General features: G+C 45.5%; 1 protein-coding gene across 4 annotated transcripts in view; it reads left to right on the top strand.

Moving 5' to 3' along the window:
- Nucleotides 1–17,457, top strand: part of LOC311111712 (zinc finger protein 609-like) — an 88,426-nt gene that overhangs the window by 13,345 nt on the left and 57,624 nt on the right. For all 4 annotated transcript variants that reach the window (XM_084154515.1, XM_084154516.1, XM_084154518.1 and 1 more), the window contains exon 2: nucleotides 7,047–7,921. In XM_084154515.1, coding sequence (XP_084010641.1) covers nucleotides 7,169–7,921 — 753 coding nt within the window. In that variant the 5' untranslated portion in view covers nucleotides 7,047–7,168. The remainder of the gene's footprint in view (nucleotides 1–7,046; nucleotides 7,922–17,457) is intronic.

Genomic DNA, 17,457 nt, shown 5'->3' with positions numbered 1-17,457 from the left:
TTATTAAGTTACGTTAGCCTATTGATTATTGCCTAATGGTTGTTTCCGGCCTCACTAGATTTTGGTCAAGGTGTAGCCTATTTCAGCCATGACCATTTACAAGGAAAAGTAATCTTGCTTCGACCGATGTAATAATCTCATGTAGGCCCTTGTTCTTTTGGCCAACTCAAAATAAAGATGGTGTGCCGAGAAATTGGTCTTGAAAAGCAGCATTGAGTCGACTTATCCATCGAAGTGGATAAGGTTCAAGTTCAGAACAACCTTCATTCTCACAATTGGTGTGTGGGGTATTACTGGGAGAGTCCACGACTGTGGCAAGGTCACTTCTGGTTACAGTTTTAAAGATCATTCTACTCCAAAAATCCTTTGAAAATCCTTCGAAACTCATCTGAAAATCCAGGACAGTTTAATTTGATCTTAATGACATCACCAGCCAATTCAATATTAAGCACAAAACCTATTTGGCTAGCGTAACGTTACTGGATTTGATTTATTTCATTCATGCTCGCTGTCTACACGAATTATGCAGAATTCACAGTTACATTTAGACAATACTACATTCAATTAAAAAGGTCCTGGCTTACAACATTTTAGCTAACAATTATTTAGCTGTGCGCCGTTGCTAAATTAATATAGGAGAAACACTGATCATGCTGCTCACATTTCAGTTGGACTTGAGGATCTGAAGTCAGTTGATTAGCCTAGGTTTGATTCAGTGCAGGTTTAGCGCTGATGCATTTGGCCTACATCTTTTAACAGCTGCGTCAACATGCTTGTATGTCTTTACATTCCTTACACCATCTGAGAAGATCACAACTGGGAGTTTTCCTTGAAAATTATTTTGGCTGAAAGTAGACAAGGAAGGCCAGAAGGAAGGATTGAGAAAGGTAGAGGTAAGGAAAGAAGGGACCATACGGAGGGAGAGAGAGGGAAAGAAGAGGCCATATGGAGGAAGAGAGAGGGAAAGAAGGGACCATACGGAGGGAGAGAGAGAGGGAAGCAGAAGGCTAAGGTGCAGTAATGTCTCCCTGTGTCTGGGGAGTTCTCTGAGATTGCCTGTTGTTATGAAGGAATCATGTCTGAATGGCTCTGCTGAGCCTGTTAATGGAGTTGCTCTTGTTACTGCCAACTTGTCAGCCTCTGAAGAAGGGGCCTCCCTTCCACCCCACCCCCACACTCTACTGTATCAACTGTCTGGAAGAGATCAGTGACATGAGGGCCACAGAAAATTTACTAAAGCATTTTCCCCTTGGACTGGAGGTGTGATAACAATAAACGTTCTTTGACTAAAGTACGCTATTGCCTGAGCCTAGCCATAGTGGCAGTACATTATCTCCCGAGTCTAGCCATAGTGGCAGTACATTATCTCCCGAGTCTAGCCATAGTGGCAGTACATTATCTCCCGAGTCTAGCCATAGTGGCAGTACATTATCTCCCGGGTCTAGCCATAGTGGCAGTACATTATCTCCCGAGTCTAGCCATAGTGGCAGTACATTATCTCCCGAGTCTAGCCATAGTGGCAGTACATTATCTCCCGAGTCTAGCCATAGTGGCAGTACATTATCTCCAGAGTCTAGCCATAGTGGCAGTACATTATCTCCCGAGTCTAGCCATAGTGGCACAATTGAAAATGAAAATACAGAATATTCTTTATTATGCAGCATCATTGAACCATTTTATTGATTGTGAGTGATGGTCTACATTCAGAGGCAGCTGGCCATGGGTCAGCACCTACCATTACACTATTGTTAACCAATATATTGTTTGTCACCCGTTTGGCTCATGTGCTGTTGAAAAGACACTGCATTTCTTGATAATGTTAAGCGATGTCTGGCTTCAGTTTTTTCCACACAGACACAAAACCGGCAATGGAAAAGATTACTTTTCATAACAAAATTATATTGCTTTAGTTATGTGTACTCTGGGACTAGATAAAATATACAGGAAATACTTGAAGTGTTTTCACTGCTTAGGTTTTAGGCTGTACTTCACCACCGTCTGAGCAATGGGGATGTTTTCAAAGCACTGTAGACACTTCACACACACAAGATGGGGAGTCTGGTTAGTCTACATACTACAGCTGAATCCAGATAAAATGTGTCGATCAGATTGTGATGTGGCAGCGGAGCATTACTCTTGTCGTATTGATGCAGGGCTTCCCAGCTAACGCACAACATGTCAGAAAGGCAGTAGCAAGTTAATACTGGCAGTATTGTGTGTCAGTATAGCAGGAACCATTGCCGCCTTGCTGACACAAACCAGTAGTGGACAGACTGGACTCTTTAATGAGCTCTGCTGCATGCCACAGGAAATGGAAGTCCCACTGTGAATGGGAGCTTGTGCTCCCCAGGTTGACATTTTGCTGATATGGAAGCTGGCTGACCCAAAGGCTCCTGATTCCCATCGCCTGGCGTGCCCTGAGCAGTTCTATTTATGGTAACCAGCTCCAAGCACACAATCCAATTACATGGAGGTTACTGTTTGGCTGTCTGGACGGGGACCTGTCTTTATACCAGGAGGCAGGGAAAAATTGCTCCTGTGCCAGGCTCTGCACTATTCAATTTAGGTTGTTATTGGGTTATTACTCTGCCGCAGTAAATTATTGGGAAGCTCTTGGCAGGTGCCACAGAATATATCTTTAATCTGCCGACGACCGTCAGCTTTCTCTGCATCATACCCCTGTGACTTTTTGCACACTGGTGTTGTTGAGAAACTCTTACCCTGGAACTGTTCACTGAACTTGGGAGTGGTAACGTGGTATTCTGCTCACTAAGAACAGGGTGTTCAGGCAGCTTTAACATCAGATGGATTCCAATAAGACAGGGTTAGGAGAGAAGGGCTGAATGGGTCTAGCGGTGTTGCTTGTAACTGATTCCATTCAGGTACGGTTGGTGTCTGGTTATCCATGACTGATTAGCCTGGGCTACATGTCATAGTCCCTGGTGTCTGCACAGATGGTATCCTCTAACATTAGGATGTTGATACTAGCCTACATCGGGTCATTTCATTCAAGGGATACTGCAAGTTTTTCTACTTACCCAGAGTCAGATGAACTTGTGGATACCATTTATATGTCTATGCGTGCAGTATGAAGGAAGTTAAGAGGTTGTTTCGCGAGCCAACTAACTAGTGTTAGCGCAATAACTGGAAGTCTACAGGTACAGTAGCATACGCTAGCGTACTTATAGACTTCCAGTCATTGCGCTAACGTTAGTTAGCACTCATGAAACTTCCTTCAACTTCCTTCATAGTGCACACATAGACGTATAAATGATACCACAAGTTCATCTGACTCTGGGTAAGTAGAAAAATGGCTTCATTTTAAGGGCAACTCTTGTAGAGATTTTAAGAAAATAAATTGGTCTATTCTGTGTGCAAATTAATAGAAAGTGGACAAATCCTTTCTGTAAAGACGCGTTTCTCTTTGGACAGGCCAGATATAATCCCCACCCTGACATGGGTGTCTGTGATGGATCGCTGGAGGAAATTGGATCTCTTATAAAAAGACAAGCACTAAGGGAGGTACATAGCCTCATGCCTTCAGTCAACAGGCCACTCACTGGGACGTTTCCTCAGTGGGTCTTTTCAAAAGGCTTGCTCTGCAGTTCTGGCGAAGGGCAGTACAGTAGGTCAACCACAAATATAATTACAAACACTCTTTTGTGGAGGTGTCGGACGAATTAGACCCCACAACTGTTTAGCCAGCCAAACGCCACAGCTGCAACCCCCCCCCCCCCCACTGACTGCTCTTCCTTTGGCCGCAAGCCCCCACACACATGATTTCCATGTGTTTGATGCCTTACCATTCACTCTGTTCCAGCCACTCAGCAGCCTCCACTGGTCTGAAGTCATTGGAGAAAGTGGCCAACTGAATAAAAAAAGGTGTTTACAATCAGACAGAAGATCCAAAAGGCTTTGTCTGCTCAATTAGGGGAAAAGATGCAATTGATTTTATCATGGCTGACGCTTTCCTCCCTCCTCACATAGGCAGGCGCCTGCTGAGCACGCTTCTGGGAGCAGCAATTCAAACGTTTTCACAGCAATGACCTTCCAAATGGTGCACTTTGACATTATTTTCATTGTTTATTTCAGATCCTAAATTACATCTCAGCAACAGGCCAACTGTCAGAGGTAGAGCCTTCTCTCCACAAACAGGTTGGCTGAAGTCCTATTGTGTACGCTGTTTGGCCCTGTGTTTTTGTCAGTGGCCGTTTGCAGCACAAAGAGAAATCCGTTTATGGATGTTATTTACAGCCCGTGAAAGGGCAGCAGTAGCAGCAGACATGCTAAAAACCCGCTGCTTGTGGAGCTTTTATAGGACGCTGTGGAAAGGACCACCTGTTTGGGGTAGAGGGAGTTATTGTCTGTTAGAGATGAGCAGGCATGTGTTTAAGAACATGATGTCTCTTGGATAAGATGGACATTATGGATCATTTAAAAGTGTCAATTGTATTTTTTTGAGATACTTATCCATTATAATTTAACAGAAGCTCAATTCCCCTTCTCTTTCTGAATTACAAATACAAAGGCCATGTCCGAGAAGACTAGGCTATCACATCTGGTGGAATAGACTGGATTGGAAAAAAATGGTAGACCTAGGCTATATTAAGCTAAGTGCTAACATGATCACAATGTGCTCGTGTAAGGCATGCATATTAGCTGCGCTTTATTTAGCCTAAATGATGGTGTTAGGCTATGCCTTTCGTCTGGCATCATTCAAGTGTTTTCTTAAGCTGCCCTGTTGATGCAGGGTTGTCAGTGTCCACTTGACAGAGCACGGCTATGTTAACCCTGTGAGGGTGAGTAGTGAGGCCAGTTATTCTTCATCCGTCACCAGTGACACTATCAGCAGTCCTTGTGGAATGAGCCAGTCACTCAGAACAGTGGGGCCACATTTGGCCGTCAATCAGGATTTGCGTTTCCCAGGGTTGCCATGGTGACTGGGAAATGGTTATGAAGACCCCAGGATTTCTGTGCAACGCTATAGCACCTTTGGGATTATGGTGGAGTTTGGGCAGCTTTCAGATAATGTAGTGTTGAAAAGGATGGATAATTGTCCCAGTTCAGTCAAAATTTCGGAAACAAAATGCATCTTTTGCTACAAGCATTTGGTTGTATTTAATCAAGAAAACAATGTCTCTACTACTGGGTAAAGATACATGTGGCTCCAGGCTAAATAAGCCTATTTTACAGCTATTTACTTTCTTTACCTTACCCCCGACATTCTGGACTACCAGTTTGATTGAATAGGTCCCAATGTAATGGTGTGGGTTTTTTATTCTCTTTTCTTGCCAGTAAAGACATCACAAGCCTCCCTGATCCGAATAGGGTTAGATCAAGCTGTAGGCCTATGGCAGTTGTGAATAGGGTTAGATCAAATCAAATCAAATTTTATTGGTCACATGCGCCGAATACAACAGGTGCAGACATCACAGTGAAATGCTTACTTACAGCCCTTAACCAACAGTGCATTTATTTTTTACAAAAAAAGTAAAAAAATAAAACGACAACAAAAAAAGTGTTGAGAGAAAAAAGAGCAGAAGTAAAATAAAGTGACAGTAGGGAGGCTATATATACAGGGGGGTACCGGTGCAGAGTCAATGTGCGGGGGCACCGGCTAGTTGAGGTAGTTGAGGTAATATGTACATGTGGGTAGAGTTAAAGTGACTATGCATAAATAATTAACAGAGTAGCAGCAGCGTAAAAAGGATGGGGTGGGGGGGCAGTGCAAATTGTCCGGGTAGCCATGATTAGCTGTTCAGGAGTCTTATGGCTTGGGGGTAGAAGCTGTTGAGAAGTATTTTGGACCTAGACTTGGCACTCCGGTACCGCTTGCCGTGCGGTAGCAGAGAGAACAGTCTATGACTAGGGTGGCTGGAGTCTTTGACAATTTTGAGGGCCTTCCTCTGACACCGCCTGGTATAGAGGTCCTGGATGGCAGGAAGCTTGGCCCCAGTGATGTACTGGGCCGTACGCACTACCCTCTGTAGTGCCTTGCGGTCGGAGGCCAAGCAGTTGCCATACCAGGCGGTGATGCAACCAGTCAGGATGCTCTCGATGGTGCAGCTGTAGAATCTTTTGAGGATCTGAGGACCCATGCCAAATCTTTTCAGTCTCCTGAGGGGGAATAGGCTTTGTCGTGCCCTCTTCACGACTGTCTTGGTGTGTTTGGACCATGATAGTTCGTGAATAGGGTTAGATCAAGCTGTAGGCCTCTGGCAGTTGTGAATAGGGTTAGATCAAGCTGTAGGCCTATGGCAGTTGTGAATAGGGTTAGATCAAGCTGTAGGCCTATGGCAGTTGTGAATAGGGTTAGATCAAGCTGTAGGCCTATGTCAGTTGCAAGAATAGAGGACAGGTGCTTCGTTTTTTGGATTGCGGTCTGCACTGTCTTCAACAAGGTCTGGCGGGTCTAAAATGTTTTTATATTTTCTCATCAGAATTTGCGATAGCCCTCTATCCATTAAAAAAAATAAGATGCCCCCTTGACTCTGTAGCTTTTGTTCCAGTAGTTGTTTACAAGCTGGACAGAGTGAAGTGACCAATGTAGGTGTGTTTTCATTTCTATACAGTTTGGGTTTAGTTTGAGTCATTTCATTGTAGATGTAGGTCTCAGACACTCCAGTAGCGATTGCTGACCGAGAGTCCTTGGCACCTCTGAACAGAGTGCCGGCTGTAATTTGCCAACCGAGTGTGCACTGATTTTTTTACATGTAGAATTGCATGAAAATGTCAGCAGTCAGACATCTACAGCAGGTGGTCCCTTAAACACAACGAACTGAACGATTGGCAGACGAACGCTAGATCCACATTAGTGCAATGTGTGCGAGCCTTTAGGTCGTTTTTTCATTGGCAATTAAAACAAGTCTTGAACCTTTATTCTTCATTGCTGTGAGGAGTTGAAATGTTTTAGCACCTTCAAACTTTCTGTGAATTATAGTTGTCTTCTGTGGTGCTACTCAGCCCTTTTTGTTTTATGGTATTGGTTGGCTGAGCATTACCTAGTGTATTGGATAGATGTAACAATTTTTCTCTTTTCCCCTCAGGGCAAAATGTGGGTAAATAGGAAGGGGATACCTAGACCCTAAGGATTCTCTCAACCCAGTCCCTCAGCAGTCAGAGAAGGTGGCGGACCTCATTGAGGCAAACCTGGGCCGTTGGCACTAAAATGTCCCTAAGTGGTGGCACTGCAGGCGGGAAAGGTGTGGACTCGAATGCGGTGGACACTTACGACAGCGGTGATGAGTGGGACATCGGTGTAGGAAATCTGATTATCGACCTTGACGCTGACTTAGAAAAGGACAAACTCGAGATGTCTGGAACCAAGGACGGAGGGGGTATGACGGCTCCGCCCAGTGCTGTCGCAGCTTTGCCTGACAACATACGATTGGTTAGTCCTGTACCTGGCCCTCAAGGCAAGGAGAGCAAATCTAAATCCAAACGCAGCAAAAACTCAAAAGACAATAGTAGCAAGGTCTCAGCTGGAGACGGGGCCAAGAAAGAAGCGCAGACACGAACCCAAGGGGAACCGACAAACACTGCAGCTACTGCATTAGCCACTAGCAACAACTCCACCACTGGCAAAGGAATGGAGAAGGGTGGAAAAGTATCTCGGAACAGTGGTAAAAAAGATAAGGAAGGGGCAAGTGGGAAAAGTAAGAAGGAGAAAAGCGAGGGAGTGCCCGTGGTGGTAATAGCTGCCACTGAAAAGGAAGTGGTTTCTCAAGCTCAAGTAGCTTTGGGGGGTAACCGTGGTGCCCCCTTTGAGAACACACAATCTACGGACTTGGTAGGGGCCGATCAGTTGGGAAATATTGCACTTGAGTCTGTTGGGATAGTCCCAGCATTGACAATTAAAACTGAACCTGAGGAGCTGGACAATATTGAATGCCGAACATTGAAGAAGGTTAAAAATGAAAAGGTAAGAGTGCTGTTAAACAAATTATTGCTTGGAATGTTTCTGCTGAATGTGTATCACTATGCAAGACCAATTTGCAAAAACCTTTGCCAAGCTGTAGGTTCAGATTTCATTCCATTCCATTTGAGATTTGGTTTTTGGTTGAACTATGTTTTAACTTTTAAGTCTTTATTGGAACATGATGTAGCCTAGTCAGGGGTTTGGAGCTGTGCCATCTATTTCTCACCACTTCAGTTCAGTTTATTATCTACTTGAAGACATTGCCCTCATTTCACGTCAGTTGTGAGTATCAGTAAGTACAATCTGATCATGATGGCTTTTTTGAAATATCTCATCAAACAGGAATATCCTAGAATCATTTGAAGAGCTTGGCTACGGTTCATTATTATTAAAATTGTCTGTGGTTATTAAACTTCATAAATATCATAACATGTTCTACACAGGATATTTGTTTTCCCAAATGAATCAATTAGCCTGCTGACTAGCTAGCTGATTTCTAATGGCAGCGCTAGTTTTTCCTTCTTCAAACATAGACATTGTCATGCAAGAAACTCATGAACAGTTGCTTAACTATTTACCCGTACTGATCCTGTTTCCTCATTGAGCTGGTCTGTCAGTGTGTGTATTGTGTGCTCAGAAACAGCCTTTTCATGCTCTGTTAGTACCAGCAGTGGAGGGAGGTGCTGGGGACTGTTTTGTCTGTCGTCGTGTTCCATTCTTAATCCCACAAGCCCCAGCAATGCCTGGTGGGTGGGGGAGGGGGTGGCAGAGCACGCCCTCCCTTTCGCTGCTGCTCTGAAAGTGAAGTGGGGGGGAAGGGCCTTCGAAGAGGCAAGTTTCCCCTGTCAGGAATGCAAAGCCGTGGAGTCTCCTCAGATAACTCAAACAGGGAAGGAAATCTAAGGGCAAAAGGCTTAGCAATCAGAAAGTACTCAGGCAACCCAATGAGCTCAGCGTGGATTGGGTGACGACCTTGAACAAAGGGAAAGGGTCAGTCTAAGCACTGGGTTCATAGACAAACGAGGGTCTCCAGAAAACGGTTGCCGATAGAAGTGTTTCACTGAATTAATATCTGATTCCTTGAGACCCTATGGAAGTTGTCCCATGCCACGTTCTAGATTTGTAAGCTCAAGGCCTACATTGAAACTAAGGCCTAGATACAATGGACGTCTAGACCACGTTAATGATGAAAACAATATGTACTGCCCCGTTTTATGACATTGACATGTACAATGTTTGTTTTTCAAATGCTAAAATTAACCTAATCTTGATCAATGTTGTCCAACATGTCTCTCTTCTCCATGTGATGGGTGTTCCAGAGTTCAAATCACATTTTCCCAAACTGTAAACAGTATCAATAATAAAAGTCAAGAAGAGATTTGAATAGCATGTTAAGTCATCCAGTTAGTAGCTTATTAGAGGTTCTGATCTTTAATAAAGGTGTTGTACGTGATGAGGCAAGTGCTCTGCCTTCTAGACATTTGACGGTAATGTGATTGTTATTTGCCATCTCAAATGCAGTCATTCTTTCTCTTTAATGATGAGTTACTTACTCATGCTCTTATCCTCTTTGAATGAGTGTGCCGCTGTGTGATCGCACTGTCTCCATCTTAGGACAGAGCTCCTAAAGCATTGGCTCTTGATTCTGGAATAAATCATCTCTGCTCCCTCAACGACAGCACTGCGCTCTCTCGCTCATTATACAAGCCTGGAGGAGCCAGGCATTCGTCAGCTGCCTCGACGTGATGCAGGACCTTGACGAATGGAGCAGCTCTCATGGAAAATTACATTAGCAATGTCAGTTCAATAGAGGAAGGAGGAGAAAAAAAAGGGTCTGCGCTTGAGAGAGAAAGGGCCTGGCCACCACTCGGTGTAGTCGCTGATGTGCAGTTAGGGGAGAAAGGGCCTGGCCACCACTCGGTGTAGTCGCTGATGTGCAGTTAGGAGAGAAAGGGCCTGGTCACCACTCGGTGTAGTCGCTGATGTGCAGTTAGGAGAGAAAGGGCCTGGCCACCACTCGGTGTAGTCGCTGATGTGCAGTTAGGAGAGAAAGGGCCTGGTCACCACTCGGTGTAGTCGCTGATGTGCAGTTAGGGGAGAAAGGGCCAGGCCACCACTCGGTGTAGTCGCTGATGTGCAGTTAGGGGAGAAAGGGCCAGGCCACCACTCGGTGTAGTCGCTGATGTGCAGTTAGGGGAGAAAGGGCCTGGCCACCACTCGGTGTAGTCGCTGATGTGCAGTTAGGGGAGAAAGGGCCTGGCCACCACTCGGTGTAGTCGCTGATGTGCAGTTAGGGGAGAAAGGGCCTGGCCACCACTCGGTGTAGTCGCTGATGTGCAGTTAGGGGAGAAAGGGCCTGGCCACCACTCGGTGTAGTCGCTGATGTGCAGTTAGGGGAGAAAGGGGTCTCACGAGAGCTAGCTTTTTTTCCTTTTCTTGCCTTTGATCGACTGACTGGTGCTATTGTGTGACAGCTCATTCCTTTTAACTAGCACCAGGGCTTTGAGGACTCTAGAAGAGAAGGGATGATGAGTGGTTTTGAAGGGAGTGTCAGTTACGTAGACGAGGGTAGGCTATACCTGTTCATATAGGCTGGTTAGCCTAATTCTAACCAGACTTGATGTGTAGGCCTAAACACAGAAACTTTGCTGTTGTCCCATTGTTGTAATTTTTGTGTGGAAAAACAAGGCGACGCAGCAAACAGGGATTGGGAATAAACATATTTCCCCAATCCGTTCAGCCAAATCCTACCTGGAATGTGAACTTGCTTGGTCCTGCTGAGGCACCTTGCCGTGAAGCCACATTGTTTTAGCCCCATGACGTAGCCTTCTTTTCAGCCTAGCCTAGACCTGTTCCTTTTCAGCTGCTGCCTCACCAATATCAGTCTTGGTTAAACAAAGCATTATGAAATGTAGCCTAAATCTACTGTTAAATGACTAGACTTCGCCCCGTGGAGCGGACAGGGACTGAATTCTAAGCCCTATTTTCAAAGCAGAGATGGCCCGCCATCATCCGATAAAGAGGCAAGCAGTGCAGTGCTCTGTTGTCGCCTCAGGCGAGCGTGGAGAAGTGATTCCTCTTGATCAGCAGACTTGTATGTTCCGTGTGATTGCAGCAAATGAAGAGCCCCCATTCAGGCTGGCGTGAGAGGCCTCTGTAGGTAATTGGAATCTCAAAATTGAGCTCAAATGGTTATCTTGTTAAATGCTTTGAAGGGCAAGAATGATTGAATGACCTAATGCTTGGAAGTGTGTTTCGTCATAGTTTTTACTGTGTCTAATCAATGGCGTTTTCTTTGCCTTGGTGGTAACCATCCATGCTTGAATTGCTTTTCCTGGTATTAGCAGCCTTGACTTGTTATTCCTCAAGGTGTTATTCTGTTCACTAGGGTCCTCACAGCTATGTGTCAGTGGTATAATTCATTGCCAATAATGAACATCCAATGTGAAAAGGAACAAGCCACACTCCTTTCCCTGGCTCTCCCTAGCTCTTTGGCTTGTGCTTGGCCTCCACCTTTCCCTGGCTCTCCCTAGCTCTTTGGCTTGTGCTTGGCCTCCACCTTTCCCTGGCTCTCCCTAGCTCTTTGGCTTGTGCTTGGCCTCCTCCTTTCCCTGGCTCTCCCTAGCTCTTTGGCTTGTGCTTGGCCTCCTCCTTTCCCTGGCTCTCCCTAGCTCTTTGGCTTGTGCTTGGCCTCCTCCTTTCCCTGGCTCTCCCTAGCTCTTTGGCTTGTGCTTGGCCTCCTCCTTTCCCTGGCTCTCCCTAGCTCTTTGGCTTGTGCTTGGCCTCCTCCTTTCCCTGGCTCTCCCTAGCTCTTTGGCTTGTGCTTGGCCTCCTCCTTTCCCTGGCTCTCCCTAGCTCTTTGGCTTGTGCTTGGCCTCCTCCTTTCCCTGGCTCTCCCTAGCTCTTTGGCTTGTGCTTGGCCTCCTCCTTTCCCTGGCTCTCCCTAGCTCTTTGGCTTGTGCTTGGCCTCCTCCTTTCCCTGGCTCTCCCTAGCTCTTTGGCTTGTGCTTGGCCTCCTCCTTTCCCTGGCTCTCCCTAGCTCTTTGGCTTGTGCTTGGCCTCGACCATTGCCCGACTGTAATTACATTGGAAACAAAGCTTGTTGGCCCATCATGCCTATTTTTAGTTGATTTGACAACCTACTGTTGAGAGAACCTGCGTGTGTGTTTAGATACGTGTGTGTGTGTGTGTGAGGAACAGATGAAGGGAGGTATTTTGCAGCAGCGGACTCAGTCAGTGCTGCTGTGATTCCTGTAGTGCTACCTCTGTCTGTTAGAAACGCTCGCCCTCAGGGAGCCCCCCCCCCCCCCCCCCCCCAGTAAAAACACTCAACACTAATTGTTTTCCACGTCTGTCATTAGCCTCTGTCTCCACAACAATGTAAAAGGCTGTGAGGCTAAGCACAAACACAGGGCTTTAAAAAAGGGAGGGTTAGTGACAGCAATTCTACTTTGCCCACCTATTTAGATAAAGCTATAGACTTGGATTATTGAGGCTAGATCTAAGGTCAGTTAACTTTTGACCCCTTAATGGTGTTAAGGAGATAAGGATTGTGTAAACTGATCTCCAACCACTTCTTGGTTGAGCTAGACTATTTCTCTCAGATCCAGAAACATTTAGGCTTGAGTTTGCCTGAGGTTGCGGTGGAATTCACTGTTTAATGTGTTGCCTTTGTCTCCTTATGAAAAGGACACATTTTATTCATTCTCCCTTTGTTTCCTCAAAGCACGTGCAGGCAAGCTGTTAAATGCCTTTGTCTGGGCTCTTCTGAATTTCTCAAACTGTCCTTTCAAGTGTTTATGTAAATTGAGATCAGACAAGCGTTCATAATACTGAGAAAAATACCCAACATTTGTCACAATCTTAATGCTCAAAATTGGTGCAGATGTCGGCATAATCCATTCACATCAATATTATGCTAGATTCATTTTGGCGTCCCAGAAGAAAACAGCTTTGAAACTGGAATGTGTGTCAGTGTTGCTACTGGCTGCTCTGCAGCAGGAAGAAGTTGGCTTCGGTATGTGGGTCTTGTTTCCTTTACAACTTTCCCCACTTAAGAAAGTCTTATCTGTGTTTGCTATTGTGTAGGGTGATGAGGCAACAAGATGAAGTGGGAAATACTGATTTATACTCAGCAAGCAAGCGGCTGAAATCCTGTCATGGCATATTCTGCTGTATAGTCACCACTTAGCCTTTTGCTCTCTCTTTACAGTCTCCCGCTCAGAAACTCCTTCCCATACAATTGTGTTTCTTTGTTCTGTAGGCTAGATGGCGTGAATGATTCGTTAACAGTCGAGGTCACATGTCTACCCTCAAAGATGTCTATATTTAACCAGCAATTTGCCAAAACGTTGCAGTTTGCTGTCAGCTAGCACAGTTCTCTCTTGTCCTTTTCAAAAGGGTACAGCTGGGAGAATTTGCATTACTGCCAAGAACATCTTACCGAATGTTTGTGCGGTGGCCTCAATGTACCGCTACAAAAGGAGCCTTAGCTCATGGCTATTTTTTTTTATTGGGTTGTCGTATTCGTAGTGTTCAGTGTCTCTTTACCGTGGTGGGGATGAAAGCGCTGCGAGGACAGTGACTCCACCTGTAGCAGAGCCATTCCCAGAGCTGATTCTGCCTCAGGAACAGGGTCGTTCCCCATCCCCCACGGTCAGTCCAGAGGCCTCGTCAGTGAATGGGAATGGGAAAGCTGCGGGCCACTAAGTTTATAGACCGGTTGGACAGTGTTCCAGGAAATCCTTGTCAAGAGCCATGAGAGACCCTTGTGTGGAACTATTTCATATTGGAAGCCAGTCCTCGCTGGTCATAAACTGTGTCTGTAGACATTTAGCAGCCCCCTTGACCTGGAGAACCCCGGGCTTGATTTGTGCCCTCTTGTTCCTTTCTAAAGGCTGCTGAGAGCAGTGAAAGATCTGCTTTTGCACACAACAGAAGACATTTACTTCCAGCTAGGTTTACATTGAATTAAACAAACTCATCGTCATCACAAGGATTACGATGTGTTCCGTAAGACAACAACACCATTGTCTTAAAGAACAGTTGAAATGTGTACGTTCTGCATTCCATTTGCTGTTGCTCATAACCTAGAACGGTTTGGAACAGTCTATTTAGGCTAGCCATTGTTGGCCTAATCATTGTAACCCTTTTAATCATAGATCTTTTGAAAATGGAAAACTGTTGGCCTGTGCATGTTCTGTAACCTACTTTTTTTTTTTTTTTTTTTTTTTACATATGGGGTCTTTTGTCAACAGGGGAATGTGCCTGTTTTTAATTTGCTCCTGAAGGTGTCGCAATAAAATGTTGACTTTCACAAAGCTTGTCGAGAAGCCTAAAAACCTTGCTGCACCATGCTGGGAGGCCACATGCTATTTTGTCCCTCCTCTATTGGGATAACAAGGAGACTTTGGTGGGAATGGCAGCACTGTGGTCTGAGCCTCCATGCTGTCACTATCGGTGTCCATTGGGATAATTTCTGTTTTTTAGATTTGAGTTTTTCCAAATTCATGATGTTCTGAAATCTAACAGAGGGATACAGTTATTTACTTTCCTATTGAGTGATAAGCTGGCTACCACCTCTGAGGCTAGATTGTAGATTAGGCTAATAATAATAATAATAATAATAATAATATGCCATTTAGCAGACGCTTTTATCCAAAGCGACTTACAGTCATGCGTGCATACATTTTTTTTGTGTATGGGTGGTCCCGGGGATCGAACCCACTACCTTGGCGTTACAAGCGCCGTGCTCTACCAGCTGAGCTACAGAGGACCACACTAATGTAAAGTTAATGGAAGAGTAGGCTTATAATAATAGTGAATAAGCCTGTGAATTGATCTGTGTTCATATTGTTTGAGTTACTGAGTAAGTCTTATTTGAATGCCCTCGTGTTTTCCTCAGGTACCATAGGCTATTTATGTTAAAACGTGAGCTTTCCCTGTGTACACCTAGCAGCAATATCCTCATAGAAAATGTATGGGGAGGTTGGCTTCAAGGTCGCAAAACATCTTTGGCTAGTCCTGCAAAAGTGATCACAGATCTGCGACACAAAGCCCTTTCATGCCTCGTCTTTCCCCAGCCGCCTCTGTCTCCTAAGCTTTGTACAAGGCTAGGCGTGTGTGTGTGTGTGTGAGTCTGTGGATCAGTGTGCTGTCAGGGAAGCATGTTGGGGGGGGAAGGGAGAGAGGCTAGCCCACGCTGGGGGGGGGGGAGGCGGCTAGCCCGCGCTGGGGGGGGGAGGGGAGCCCGCGCTGGGGGGGGGAGGGGAGCCCGCGCTGGGGGGGGGGGGGGGGAGGCGGCTAGCCCGTGCTGCTAATTCAGCTCATGAAAGACTTAAGCAGTGAGAGCAGCTGTCTTCCATTGTCAGACAGCAAATTTCCAACGCGCCTCATTTCGCCTCTCAATGCGTGAGTAGCAGGAAAGCCGGGTGGGGGGGGGGGGGGGGCAAAGGGGAACGAACAAACAAACAAACAAAGAACGAGAGAGAAAAAGGAGAAGCTCAGATTTTGAGGTTTTGATGGTCTTGAGTCGATGTATTTTCTCTACTTAGGGGTGGGGTGAATGTGGAGTTGGGTCAACGTTCTAATAATAAACCATGAATCTATTCATACGCCAGCTACACAAGGAAATAGGGGCTCTGCTGTGGTGAGGGAAGATAGGGCACGTGATGGGTAGAAGAGGGAAATGGGGGGGTAGAGGAGGGAAATGGGTAGAGGGGACAAACTGGGGTTAAGGGAGGGGGGAGGGGAGGACAGCGTTATGAATGGATCACCGTTAGCGGAGTTACCAATAACCTGATGCATCCGGTTTTCAGGGATACAACCATCTTCATCCTAGCTTCATTTTCCGCTGAAAACCGGATGTGAGAATTCCGCTCAGGCGTTTCTTTTACGCCTGCTACGTTAGGTTATGAATGGATGAAGTCTTTAACCCCCTACACACTGAATGGTTTGTCTGCGCTGCTTCTGCTGCATGGGGCTGGTGGAGGGAGAGGCTGGCTGAAAGGAGAGGCTGGCTGAAAGGGCTGCTCTATTAAGGCAAACACAGTTCTAGGGTTCCTGAATCCTTGAGGCATGTGGTCTGATTAGCAGAACAAAACCCACACAGTGGGGAGGAGCAGACGTGGCTTGCCTCTGGCCTGGAATGTTCTGCCTGTGAGGGGAAAGCTGGCAGTCTGTTACAGAGTCAGTCTTGTTGTATTGTGTGTTTCAGGATTGTTGCCTGTTTTCGAAGGGTTTGGCTTAGTGCATTCTGTGGTGTGTCACTAGTTTAGACCTAGGCTGTACAATACATGAAACTGTCTTTCTTCCTCCAGGCCTTAGCTCATTTAGTGGTTTGTCATTTTGTTGAAAGTGTTAGCTGCATTATGAAACCACTCACTGTTGGACAAGCTTCCTCCACAAGGAGACATTCATGACTCGATCGCTCATGGAAAAACTCACCAGTTTATTTTCAGCTTGAAAGAAATGTAGATTTGTGCGTACTGTAGGTGTTGGTGAGGCAACTCTTCAAAAAGGTTTAGCTAGCTAGGGCTTTCAAGGTAGGAATGTGAACCCCCCCCCCCCCCCCCATTGAGTTCCTCTGTGTGAGGAACTTTCCTCCATAAAGAAGTGTAGTGGGAGAGAAGAAAGACTGGAGGCAGCTTCTATAAGACGGGGAGCTGGAAGAGAGATTGATGTCTGTGTGTGCTGCCAACCTGCGGCTGCCATTAGTAATCTTGTCTTTTTCCCTTTCTCACCACTTTGCGTTAGAAAAAAAAATTATGATTTCAGAGGTTTCTACTTCAACTAAGAGGGGTTATTTTTACATTATGGGTAAACCAGAGGATTGCCTATTAACAGTCAATTTACAGGGATAGTTTTTTAGCCTGGTTTGGTTTTGAGAACATACACAGTACATTGGAAATCACCTAGATTTCCGCTTGTTGTTTAAAAATACCTGATGTTGGCCACTTCTTGGAAAATACCCTAATCCCTTGGCAAATCTTATTTCCACTTAAAGCCTCCTGCGTCAATTGAATGCTCATCCTTACTATTAGTTGAGACTGGCTGAGATCTGCTACTCTGCTGTACTATATACTGCAGTCAAATGGTTGTGCTGTGTCCAGTGGCCAAAGAATGCCTGCTATTTGCTTGGCTCAGCTTGCCTGTGTGGTTAGTCTAATTGGTCCGTTAAATCCAGTAAGTCAGAATGAAACCACTGGCATTCATCTTATATTTATTACCCTGTTTCTCAAGCCACTCTTATAGGCTTGAAATGCAAGTGAGCGTTTACAGGTTAGCCTGTTGTTCAACCTGAGGTGTCGTTCCCCGTTCCTTTCCCTTGTAGCAAGTCATTTTACTGCAGATTGAAAGAGTCTGGTTTCAAATAGGATTATCTTCATAAAGGTAGGCTATATATCCAGTTCTGCTCTCCGTGAAAGAGAGGCTTTGGTATTTTGCTAGTGACTGAGGCTCCATTCTACCCTGTCCTCTTAGGAAAATTCCAAAACCTGTGTCTCATTGATTGGTAAGAACCAGGGTAGCAAGGTGTCAGG

The sequence above is a fragment of the Coregonus lavaretus genome, assembly GCF_964263955.1.
Source record: "Coregonus lavaretus genome assembly, chromosome: 37".
In the NCBI taxonomy this organism is placed as follows: domain Eukaryota; kingdom Metazoa; phylum Chordata; class Actinopteri; order Salmoniformes; family Salmonidae; genus Coregonus; species Coregonus lavaretus.
Note: the sequence above shows the minus strand (reverse complement) of the source record. Positions and strands in the feature narration are given on the sequence as shown.